Consider the following 12,569-nt stretch of genomic DNA (forward strand, 5'->3'; position numbering starts at 1 on the left):
CGGGGCTGCTGCCGCTCGGGGGCTGCTGTTCAGAGCTGCCCTCGCCGCAGGTTCAAAACATCAGTGCTTTGATAGTGGAGCTTTCTTCCTACTGTGCCCGCATTAGCCTGCACTAGCATCGAGGAGCTGCTGCTCTGCTGTGGTGCGGGTTTGTTTGTTTGGGTTTTTTGTTTTGTGGTTTTGGCTTTTTTTATATAAATCTCTATAATAGGAAGGCCAAAGCATCTCTGGATTTGGGCAGTGCGTGTGTCTTTTTTCTAAACGATACAGAATTACTGTTTTGGTTCTGATCACAAACGTGTGATAGTAAAAAGCCTCTTGGTGAGAATAACATAGATAAAAAGCAATTGCAAAAGCTGCTGTGATAAAGATACTATGTTGTGAATGACACTTGAGGAATACATGTGAAGGTATCGTGCCAAAGAAACCAAAGTGCATGTGCTTACAGAAGTTAGGCCTATAGTGTAAACTCTAGATAAGAATGGGCAAAACTTCTGAGGAGAGACTTTGCAGTAGTGTTTACTGCTTCTAAACCACCGTGCTTGAATAATGACAATAAAAGCTACTGAACTGTGAATATCAAACTTTAGCTTGATAAATGTTGATGAAACTACAGAAGTAGTGTATCTTTGTAGACTGGGAGTGTGGCTGTGTGTCAGCTGTAACCCAGTAATCAAATGAGGCCTCTTATTTAGTGAAGGCTTAAACACTGTTGAAATACTGTCTAAATTCTAGGTTTGCCTAGGAAAGCTGTTTGCTGGTGGAACTGTGTAGCTCTTCACCGCTTGTCCTAGACTGTGGATGTAGTGGGCTTGGGATGTGGCTGGATTTCTTTGCCTGTCTTTCACTATTTTTTTTTTTATTTCTATGTATAATCTAATGAAACTGCCTATTTCTTTGACAGTGTGATTCTTATCTTTGGCCACAGGTGATGACTAACATCTCCAGTGTCTGTGCTGTTTAACAGGGAGACTAACATGTCTGGTTATGTGGTGTTGAATGGTTATAGGCTAGCTGAGTTACTGGCACTGCTGTCACCCCAGCCCGCTGTGGGAGCCTGTAGCTTGATGACCTGGCTATAGCTTTCTTTGGGCTTGAGGTACAGGAAGCTTTCAATTTATTTGAAGGAATAATTAAAACTATATTTCCTTCAAAATGTCTGGCATTACCACAGTGTTAAAAGTGCAGCTTCACTTCATACAGAGGCTGAGAGGAGGGTGGTGGTGGGACTCTGCTGTGCTCAGTGGAGCCAGCAGCAGCTGGGATAGCTTTTATCCCAAAACAGAGCAGTGTTCACCAGAAGCGCCAAAATACAACCTGCTAGGTGTGCATCTGCTATTAGGGAATATCTTCAAACGGGAAGATACTCTGAATGAAAACTAGTGCATGTCTGAGATTTCTAAACTGTATCTGTAATTAGGCATGCGTAAAAGAAGATACCTTTAACAACCAAAAATTAACTTGGAAACACCTACAGGGAAGTATTCCCAACAGCTCAGTGGTGGCATGAAATTCTTGTTCAGTTTCAGTTTAGAATCTCTGATCCCCCTGGAACAAAGATCTGTGTGATTAGTGTGTTCATAGCAGTTAGTAAAGCAGTATCTATACTTGAGGGCTTAGTGGTTGAGTAAGCTTATGCACACTTAACTTCTGAGACTTCCAGCAAAGCTTATTCAAAGAACTGTTTCAGCTGACTTACCAAAACAAGCGATGCCACCTTTCTTTTCCTGGTTTCCCTAGCTGTAATATAAAAATAAGGGCATTTGTTGTTTGTAAAGGCTAACAACAGTACTGTGAAAACTTGTATTTCAGGTCCTAAGACAATTGTATGAAGTTGGTATTAAGCAATCGACTCTTTGCTTCATGAGTAATTCTGTTCATTACACCAGGCTGTTGAGAAGGTCAACCACCTTTACTAAAGAGCTTGAGACCAAACCAGTAATGATAGAGTTAATGCTGTGGTTAGACTAGGTAACTTGAGGCTGCAGGTATTTATCATTATACCTTTTCTAATAGATCTGTGTAATGTGTTTTTTTCAAATACTGCAATTGAATAAAGAGGGAATACAAATTTGATAGCTTTGCAGGCACAGAAAGGAATTTTTGTTAGCACCAAGCCCTGTGCTGTGGGAAACTGCAGAACTTTACTATGGCATTTTCTAGTCAACTGCTAACTAGCAGCAGCTCATTCTGATCTCTGCAGCTCTCCTGGTAGCCTGGCTCTTGGAAGCTGATGTGCATTGCTGGCATGAAATAGTTCTTTGATTTGGGCAGACTAAAATCTTGTCTTGGCAATTGAGTGTAACAGCTGAACCATCAAGACTTCTAACTACCATTATCATTTGCGAAGCATTGTTTAAATTAGTTTGTATTTCTAAAAGATGAACAGTTAAACTATTATAATTTTCCTAATAGAACGACTTCTTTACATTTTATCTCTCAGCATTTAACCTTTGACAGGTTGAATAACCTTTGGAAAAAAAACCTCCAAAACAAAAAACCAACCATGTTTTAATTTATAGCTCTCAATTAACGGAATAGTTAACTCTAAGACTAAGAAAAGGTAGCTGAAGATGTGGATGTGATGATTTAGATCCTTTAATACAAAAGACCAGCAGTCTAAGGTTTTGGGGGGGTGGGTGATTATTTTTTTTGGCCAGAAAGTTAATTGCTTTGGGTATTTTTACCTGTAAATGTTAATAGTGCTTGTACCTCTTCAGTTGCCCTTTGTTTTGATGCTACGTTGTGTACCCAAAATCAAGGAAGTGTTCTGTAATGAAAGTCTTAATGTTTAAATGTTAGGCGTACTTATCCTCTTCCTGTGCATGGCACTGCCTTAAATGTCAGGAGTTATTAATGTACTTAATTATAGATGTTCCAAAATAGACTGCTTTTAAAGGTATTCTAATAAATCTATTAAAAATTTAAATACTTCTATAGCTGCTTTTTGTTGTATAATTAAGTCTTTTAGTCAAAAGTCAAGGTAATACTACTGGTCAGCCTTCCTGGCAACAGGTACCTTTAGCAAATGAGATGTCTTAATTCTTTTTGAGTGAATATATTGCAACTGCAGAGCTCTAATCATCTCTTTGTTGTTGCTGCCAGAAACTCCAGACGAAAATGGCAAAACTCAGCGAGCTGACAGTCTGATTATGAAGAAGATAAAGAAAAAAAAGAAAAAGAAACATCGGGAAGATGTGAGGGGGAAAAGGCTGAAGATGTACAACAAAGAAGTGCAGACAGTGTGTGCTGGACTCACTCGCATTGACAAAGAGACTCTGTCTCAAGGACAGTGTGATAACTTAGAAATGAACAAGGAATCCTTCAGGTATCTGAAGGATGAGCAGCTCTGCAGACTGAATTTGGGTATGCAGGAGTATCGGATACCCCAGGGAGTACAGACACCATTTGTGACGCACCAGGAGCATTCTGTTCGTAGCAGCTTCTTGAAGACTGGCACTAAATTTAGTAACTTCATTCATGAAGAGCATCAGTCCAATGGTGGTGCTCTGGTCCTTCATGCTTACATGGATGAACTCTCATTTTTGTCTCCAGTGGAGATGGAGAGGTTCGCAGAAGAGTTTCTTGCATTGTCATTCAGTGAAAATGATAAAAATGCAGCCTACTATGCTTTAGCCATAGTACATGGAGCAGCTGCCTATTTACCAGACTTCCTGGATTACTTTGCTTTTAACTTTCCTAACACTCCAGTGAAAATGGAAATTTTGGGCAAGAAGGACATTGAAACAACCACAATTTCAAATTTTCACTCTCAGGTAAGAACTGTTTAACGGCATAAAAGTTGCAAAATGTGTAGATTTGATTAATCTCCTGAATCCAGAGCAGGGAATGGCCTAAAATCAGCGAGGCACACTTTTTTTTTTTTTTTTCCTAAGCAAATGAAAGAAAATGCTGGGATGGCTGCTGCTGTCCTGTTTATTCCTGTCTGCTTGAAGCTCTTTTGTGCCCACTGGTAGCTGGTGAATCATGTTTCAGACACTAGTAGCTGTGACCTGCAGGAAGATCTGCACTGATCTTCTTGCAGACTTTCAGTTCAGCTCGTACACTTGGGAGAACACTGACCTTGGTCAAAACCATACACAAGTCTGTATTAAGAGTTGTATAGATTGCAAATATTAACATGACTTTTTCTATCCAATAGAAATATTGAATAGAACTAAATAGATCTGGTTTGTTTTTTTAATGGCACTACTTTTCAGGTTTCAGTATATCATTCATAGCATACAAGTTTTTTTTTAACATTTTAATTCTGTTGGTGGCTTATACTGTCTGTTTGAACTTTCCACCTTCAGGGAGGTGGTTAGATTAGCTTTTCAACTGCCTTTGGTAAAGGCTTTTATATACTGCCTTGTCTTTGACAGTAGGTTTAAACTATCTTAAATTCTCAATCTGTATCTCCATGTAACTTAAATGGATGCAAAAGTAATATCTAAGTGAATTTCAAGATTGCCACATGAAAACCTCTTGCATTTGACTCATGTGATCAAACTTAGGAGTATCTGTGAACATATAGCAGCATTACAGTTTAGATAATTTGGTTTCAGATATAATCAAACCTCTTCCTCCTTAGTCTAGTCTGGGAACAGATTCAAACTGCTGATTACTTTAAAAGTCTTCATTCAAGACCTCAATTACTTTTACTGGTTTACCTGCTGGAAGGAAAAACCTGAATCTCTGTAGTGGGGTGTGCTGCAGTACCATTGGAACAGACCTCCTTCAGCAGCAAGTCTTGAGCTGGTGATGCCTGTGGATAGGCTGCCTGAAGCTTTCCAAAGTTTACCAAATGCCTATAAGCAGGATTTGCATTGGAGGGATGATTACTGCTCTACAGAAAGCTACTGCTTGGTCACTTGTGAAGCATGAGTATTTTCCAGCATTTATCATAGGTACCATTAAATCAGTAATTCTGATGCTTTGCTTATTACTTTGACAGTGAATGAACTTGCCCTAAACCAGCTTCTGTTCCATGACTAAGTAACCCGTTGCACGGACAGAGCTGCATCCTGGCGTGTGGCACTCTGCACACAGGCTGCCTGAGCACACAGCCTGCTGCTCCTGGCTGTGGGGGACCCCCTGAAATGGCTGGACAGTGCCAACTGGTTATTTAACAATTACACTTTTACTTGGTGAATGCCTCTGTCTTGTGAACATGAATAGCTTATACTATAAATACCTGTGAGGAATGTATGGTAATAAATAAGAGGCTTCACTGGGTTATAGTCTGTGCTGGTATTTCAATTAATTCTATTTTAAGTACTGTCTAAACGTGATTAAGCTTGAGTCATGACATAAGATTCAGTTGGTCTCAAACACCTCTGAGCCCAGCTGCAGCATGACCTGGTTAATCCGCTCTTGCTGAAGTTTGTTAGTGCAGCTTACACACTGAGCAAACAGAAGTGGAGTTGTCACCATCCATCCGACAGCTGAAATGGGACTCTTCAGGGAATACAGATGAGGGTAAAGTACCCAGTTCAGGGGTGCATCTAAATGGATGATGATTCAACTGTGGATGCTGCATGCTGCTGAAACTCCCATTTTACAAGGCAGCTTCTCTGTAGCTGGAGAGGGCTGAAACGCTGTGCTGGAGGGAGCAGGGGGCCAGCTGCTGCACCACAGCTCCTCAGCAGTGCTGGGGAGGGATGAACACATTGGCCTGACTTCAGCCTTGGACCTTCCTGTATGAGGAATTGCACAGTACAAAAGCACTTTGTAGTTTTGCCTTTGCAGGTTAAGCATGTTACAGTATTGTTGTATGCTGTAATACTGATACTGTTTTTAATTGAAGATACTCAGTTAAAAGTCTCCTCCTTTCTATGCTGGACCCTCTGTAGGCATGAACTTGTTTCCTGTGCTGAACCATACTGTGACAAAGAGATTTTGAGCACTTGAGTCTGGAGTCCTGGAGACTTGGTGTCAAGAAGTCAAAATCTATCTGTAAACCACAAGTTAACTGAAAAGACAATGTGATCTTTGGGTTGCACAACATGCAGCTGTTTTGTGTACCTCTTCAGACAAACAATTTTGGTAGGAAGTCAGTTCAAAATCAGGACTTTAACCTGGAAGACTTCATAAAAATCTAGTGATAATTAACTCCCTTGCAGGAATAATTCCTTTTTTTTTTTCAGGGTGGTGAAGACAGTGTAACCACCTGAATGTTTGCAACAAAGCATGCCAGTGTGTATTTGTAGTGTAACTGCTTGGTTTCTGTATTTTAAAATAATTAAGCTTCAATGTCCTGGAGTTTGTGCTTGCATTGGCTCTGGCTCATTTCTTCTAATACTTCAGCTCTAAAGGTAGGCTTTAGCTTAGAGCTGTTCACTTGGGCTAAGAGCTTTCAAGACTCAGATGACTGAACAGTAGTTTGTAAGCTTTCTATGCATAAGGGTGTACTTCCAGTTTGAAGTTCTTAGCAGTGCAGCTAGGATGAACTTTTAATTTTGCCTATTGGATGTTTTGGTACAGCTGCTTTTAGAGCTACTCAGTGCATTGGAATATATCTGAACTTGGAAAAACCACTTCTGATTTTTCCCCAAGAAGAAGCTGATCAGCTCCTTGGTCAGTTCTCAATATGGTCCAAAGAACAGTTGAATTGTCACAGAGGGTTCTGGGAACAGGCCTGGAAAGAGTGGGGGAAATGGATTTTGTGGTTTTGCATTAGCTGCTATTCCATCTGGGAAGGTGGTGGGAGAAGCAGTCAGCAGGTGATAGTAGGATAAGTTTTACTACTCCTGCAATGTGCTGTCAGAAAAGGTTTCTCTGTTCCTGACAGCTTTAGTTAATTAACCATGTCACAATTTGGTTGTCTGCCCTGTCTTTTCTTTGAGGAGATCTTGGATTTCAAGAAATGTATTTCTAGTATCTCCTTTGTAGTTCTTGAATTATTCTGTTTCTTCCATTGCATTCCAGTGCATGAAAAAAAGTTGTTAAAGCTTCTAGTTTTTCATTCCCTTTGAAAACAATTATAATACCATATGCACTTTTAATTTTTTAACTTGTGACAAACACGTGTGAAATACTAGTGAGTGTCACCAGGGGGTTTCACTAGAGTGAATCTCCCCTGGAAGTGGTCTGTCTCCATTTGCTGCAGAAGTACCTGGCAGTTCACTGGCTTAAGGACTTAGTTCCCTTAGGTGCACAGGTCTAGGCTAAACTGTGGCTTCCCACTACTGCTGCATTTGAGCTAGCTGGTGAAATTGTTCCACTTCAGTGATGTTAAATATGAACCTGTACCAGTAATCCAGTAGCATCTCGAGATTTAACTTTCTCTTAGGGCAAGAACCAAAAAGAATTAACAGCCTCTGAAGATAGTGCCTGGTTCATAAAATCTGTATGGTCCAAGCCAGACAGTGTCTGTGCTCATTCAGCTGCTGCTGATGCTTTGGTGGAATGGAAGGCCAAGTACTTGAAGTTCTGCAGGTGACTGAGTGTAAACTTCCTCTCATGCAGGTGGAGGTGATGTGGTGCAGCAGCTGTCTTAGGGCTGAGCAATAAAGCTATATGTGTAGTTGTCTTTTGCTTCTACTTGTCTTTTAATTAATCTGTGTGTGTGCAATCAGTGTGGAACTGCCAACTGCATATCAACAAAGCTAAAGAAAGGAGAACTCTGGAAATAGCAGTGAGCTAAACTCCTATAATTAAGAATCTAAATATCTATGGTTGCTGCTAGAGGATAAAATTGCAGCAGCAACTCTTAACTCTTGCTTTATTAGTCTCTCCTAATTTAGCAACTTCATGGAGCAGTTTACATCTGGCTTGTTGGTTAAACTGCAAAACTTAAAAATAAAAAGAAATTAAAACTGAACTGCTTTGTACATGTGAATGGAGTTGTAAAGGGAATCACACCTTCTGAACAAGACTATGACACTGCAGATTGACCAGTAGCCCTCTGTCCTTTGTACCTGTCTCACCACTAAGCCTTGGCTGCAGTTGTTCACCACAAGAATCACTTAACAAATGTAGAGAGCCTGTTGGAAAAGGGATGGGAGGTTGGAGCTTGGACATGACTGACTACACAAACCAGACAAATTACAGCTGAATTTTTGCTCTTCTATGATTGAGTAGCTGCCGTATGGACATAACCCTACTCTGTGGCCAGATGGCATGTTGTAGCTGCAGTCCATGGGAGGAGACAAGAGAAAGCTGGAGCCTTGCCAGCAATTCTCCTCCACTAACAGGGAATTGGCAGGAGAAGTTTCCAGATGACCTGGGAAGTAGGACAGCCTGTGCTACAGAAGATGGCAAAAAGCTTTGAGTGAGATTAAAGTGTTGCTGGCCACAGCAGTGACAGCAGGCTGTGTTGCAAATGGTAATCCTAAAATTGGTGTACATGAACACTGGATTTCTAGTTCAACCTCTCATTTCTTCAACTTGTCCAATTTTGTGTATATGCTAAGCAATATTATCAGAACCACTGTATGAAGGATGCCCAGATTTTTCACCGTGGTTGTAGGGAGGAGATCTGTGGGACATGAGTGGAATGAAGAATGCACATTTCAGTAGCACATGGTTTGAAATGTAGAAGCAACAGTCAGCTGCACAAATTAGGAGAGAGTTTAAGTTTGCTGGTGAAAGACTGAGTCACAGTGAAACTTTGCATGGTGGATTCCTCCAGTCAACCTGGAAGTGTTGGATTGTTCCTGAATTAGTCAAATACTAGCTTGCAGTTATTCAAGCTTTAGAAGTGTTTCCTGTCAGTACAGACAGGAGTTCTTTTCTCTTGGGATGCCCCATGGGCATCAGTTCTTAACAGTCTCTGTGCATATTCCCAAAGGCATCTCTAATGAAATAGATGTAGATGAGTCCAAGATTCATCTCAGCTGTGGCCTAGTGTATTATATTAATCAATTCTAATCTCACATAGGAGAACTAAAGTGGTGGTGTTGTCTTTCCTGGCCGTGCAGGTCAATCGGACGTACTGCTGTGGCACCTACAGAGCAGGACCGATGCGGCAGATCAGCCTTGTTGGAGCAGTGGATGAAGAAGTTGGGGACTACTTCCCAGAATTTTTAGATATGTTAGAAGAATCTCCATTTCTGAGAGTAAGCAGTGACTTGTGGTGTTTTGTTTAGAGTGCTATGAATATCTGCAGTTACTACATTTTACATATTTCCAAGTAATTATAAATCATAAAGCATTTTCTCTATGGACAGACTTATTGTTTGGGCTGCTGAGGTACGTTCTTTCCTGTGTCCAGACAAAAGGTCCTGAAGTAGGTGGCTGCAGTTAGATGAGTCATTTAAAAATTAAATGTAGTTTATCGTATATATGTGCTATGTAATCATCTACTGCCCTAAAAACTAAGTCTGGTTTAAGTTATCTGGGAATGTGTTTGCCTCTCAAACTTATTTTAGTTTCTGTGCCATTCTTTTGTCAGCATCCGGTTTTACCAAAGGCGTTATTTAATTTTTCTATCTCACCCAGTGTTTTGTGCTATGTGTGTTTTGTGAGTTGTTTTGGTTTTGTTTTCTTGTAGATGACCTTGCCGTGGGGTACTCTGTCTAGCCTCAGGCTCCAGTGCAGGTCGCAGAGTGATGATGGTCCCATCATGTGGGTGAGGCCAGGCGAGCAGATGATCCCGACAGCCGACATGCCCAAGTCGCCCTTCAAACGGCGCCGGTAACGTTTTCCTTCCTGTATCACAGGGGAAGCGCTGCAGTCCTGTCTGTGTTAGATTTGAGAACAAAGCCCAAGTACTTTGTGTAACTCCGTCTTCAGAAGGCTAATTCACAGATTTAAGTTTCAATTTCATTTATTTCAACCTGGCTTGGGTAAGACAAATACGTTATTGGGGGTGGTTATTTTGTTTCGCCACTTTTGCTAGCTGTATGTCCTAGGTCAGTGCTTGCTTAAGATTGAAACCTCTTATTATCCTACAGGAGACTTGTTTTATTCATCTTTTTTTTTTGCAAAATATCATCACTAATTTGGTGTTGGGAGCAGATGAAATGTTCTAAACCAGCAGAGATCCTTACCCTGTTCATGTTGCATTGTAATGTTGGTGCTAAAACACTTGTAACAGTGTCTGCATTCTCAGGAAACAGGGTATACATGTGTACTTGCTGTCTTCTGCAGAAAGAGCGTGCTGTAGAACAAATTCTAGGAGATAAACAATTGGAAGCATATTTTAATTGGAATTTCAAGCAGAATTTCTGGACGTACTCCCAGATAAACTTTCTACTAAAACAGCTCTATTTTACATACCATTAAATTCCTGGAAGAATTATTTCAACACAAGTAAACAAAAAAACTTTTTTAGGTGATTTGATTTGTTTTATCAAGCTCGATCTCATAACCTGAATTGTACTTCGTAGTATTTGGTTTGATCATTTGTTGAACAAACACCTAGAAGAAATCAGAGGGAGGCACTTTGGTCTTTGATTTTGAAGCCTGCAGCACACAACATTTTAAGAGTATTTTTGTAGAAGTATTTATTTTTGAAACATTTTTTAGTATGTCTTCTTACTGTGCTGTAGGTCAATGAACGAGATTAAGAACCTCCAGTACCTACCTCGGACCAGCGAGCCCCGCGAGGTGCTGTTTGAAGACAGAACGAGAGCGCACGCGGATCACGTGGGCCAAGGGTTTGACTGGCAGAGTACAGCTGCTGTAGGTGTTCTGAAGGCTGTGCAGTTTGGGGAATGGTAAGTGCCACTGAAATGCAGCTGCTCCAGTGGGACCAAGTGGTTCTAAACATTTTCTCTCTTAAGTAAATTCCTTGGGAAGCAAGGCTAGCCAAAGAAATGTTTTAAACCCTGTGATGAGGCTACATACCGACTATTTTTCCTCTTTGTAAGGTGGTAGAAGAGTTGTAACAGCAGTTTGCCCCAAATTTTAGTGTCATAGAAAATAACCCTTAAGGTGCCATGCCTGGACCATCGTCTGTAATTGTTCTTTTCCAGAATAGGTAGATGAGCCCTAACTTCTGTAACAGTAATCTAAGAACTCATCACAATTGGTCTCACAGCTACAGAGCTTTCACATTTTATGTACGTAGGACATTGCTGTTGACCTTGCACAGAGGCTAGACTTGCATCATTATTTCCAGAAATATCAGTGGCAATTGGATAGCATCATTAGCCATATCATTAGGGTTTCAGGTGAATAAAAGGTACCAGAACTTTTTACTCTGCTTTACAGCCGTTGCACAAAACCCAGCTCCTCATTGCATTGGCATTATTCTGTCTAACTAAAAATGGAAGAGTTGAGGCAAATTGTGGTTCCTGGAATGTACAGAGAACTTTGACAGTGATTTGAACCCAATTCTCAGACATTTCAGTATAGTATTTGGCCACAAAAACATAACTTCTGCTGTGTGTGCATCAAGAAAAAAACAACAAAAAAAAGAGGAATCTATGAATTATGCCTCCTTTGCAAAATAATACATGTGTTGCAAAGTGATGAGACTGGGCACAGTGTGAAACTGAAGTAGGTTAGTGGTTCAATGAAGCTTTCTGCTGGAAAGACTTGTAGTTCCCTGACTCAAATTCTTTACAAACTCCTGGAATTCTCATCCTGTTCTAGGAGTGACCAGCCTCGTATAACCAAAGATGTGGTTTGTTTTCATGCTGAAGATTTCACTGATGTTGTACAGAGACTTCAGCTGGACCTGCATGAGCCTCCAGTGTCACAGGTATTGAATCTTCTCTAGTGAAAACTTGTTCTTAGCATTTTGAAAGTAGCTTCTGTCAGTTTGGAGGCTCCCTGTATAGGCCTGTTTGTGTCCTTGGTGGCCCTCAGGCCACAGCTCTCTTGGGCCATTTCCCACCTCCTGTTTAAGAATGGAATACTTGGAAGGGACCTACAATGATCATCTGGTCCAACTGCTTTTCCTTTCCACCAAGCTGGGATTTATGATGTGGGTCATGATATATGCTATGGAAAGGGTTAGAAGTTGGTTAAGAAGTCATGTATGCCTGCTTCTGCTTTTTCTGATGTTTTAGGATGTGAAGGCATCTAAACTCAGTCCTGTCAACCAAAGCAATGCAGCCTCGTGTTAAACTTGCTGTTTCCAACTGACAGAATGCTCTGAACTGTTCATTGTCCTCTCCTAAGATGTGCACATTAGATAAATTGTATTTTAAAAGTCCAGTTCTCATTTATATTTGAAGTTTTACCTGTCAAACAGAAGCATGCTAATTTAGGCATGAAGTAGGTTGAAAATAGGTAGATACTGAATTGTTTACTCCGAACAGAGTATACCACTAATTTTGCCATCTTTCCTTCTCTCAGTGTGTTCAATGGGTGGATGAAGCCAAACTAAACCAAATGAGACGGGAAGGCATTCGCTATGCTAGAATTCAGTTGTGTGACAATGACATCTACTTCATCCCCAGAAATGTCATCCATCAGTTCAAAACCGTGTCAGCAGTCTGCAGCCTGGCCTGGCACATCAGACTGAAACAGTACCACCCTGTGGAGGAGGAGTCTCAGCATGCAGGCAGCACCTCCAGCTTGAGCAGCAGTGCCCCTGGGAAGGCGCAGTCGGACGGGGAGCCGCGGTGCCTGCGGGTGGCAGCAGAGCCCCGGCTGCCAGGGGCCGAGGAGCAGCT

The 12,569-nt window shown here is 41.1% G+C and overlaps 1 protein-coding gene across 1 annotated transcript; it reads left to right on the top strand.

Moving 5' to 3' along the window:
- Nucleotides 1–3,105: 3,105 nt before the first annotated feature.
- RSBN1 (round spermatid basic protein 1) lies at nucleotides 3,106–12,528 on the top strand (the record flags this gene model as incomplete). Its single annotated transcript, XM_008949710.1, has 6 exons — nucleotides 3,106–3,776; nucleotides 8,922–9,059; nucleotides 9,494–9,636; nucleotides 10,494–10,661; nucleotides 11,542–11,650; nucleotides 12,250–12,528. Coding segments are annotated over 6 exons (1,508 nt in total), but the record flags the coding sequence as incomplete, so codon positions are not given.
- Between the last annotated feature and the right edge of the window lie 41 nt (nucleotides 12,529–12,569).

Source organism: Merops nubicus, unplaced genomic scaffold (genome assembly GCF_000691845.1).
Source record: "Merops nubicus isolate BGI_N331 unplaced genomic scaffold, ASM69184v1 scaffold48161, whole genome shotgun sequence".
NCBI classification, from domain to species: Eukaryota; Metazoa; Chordata; class Aves; order Coraciiformes; family Meropidae; genus Merops; species Merops nubicus.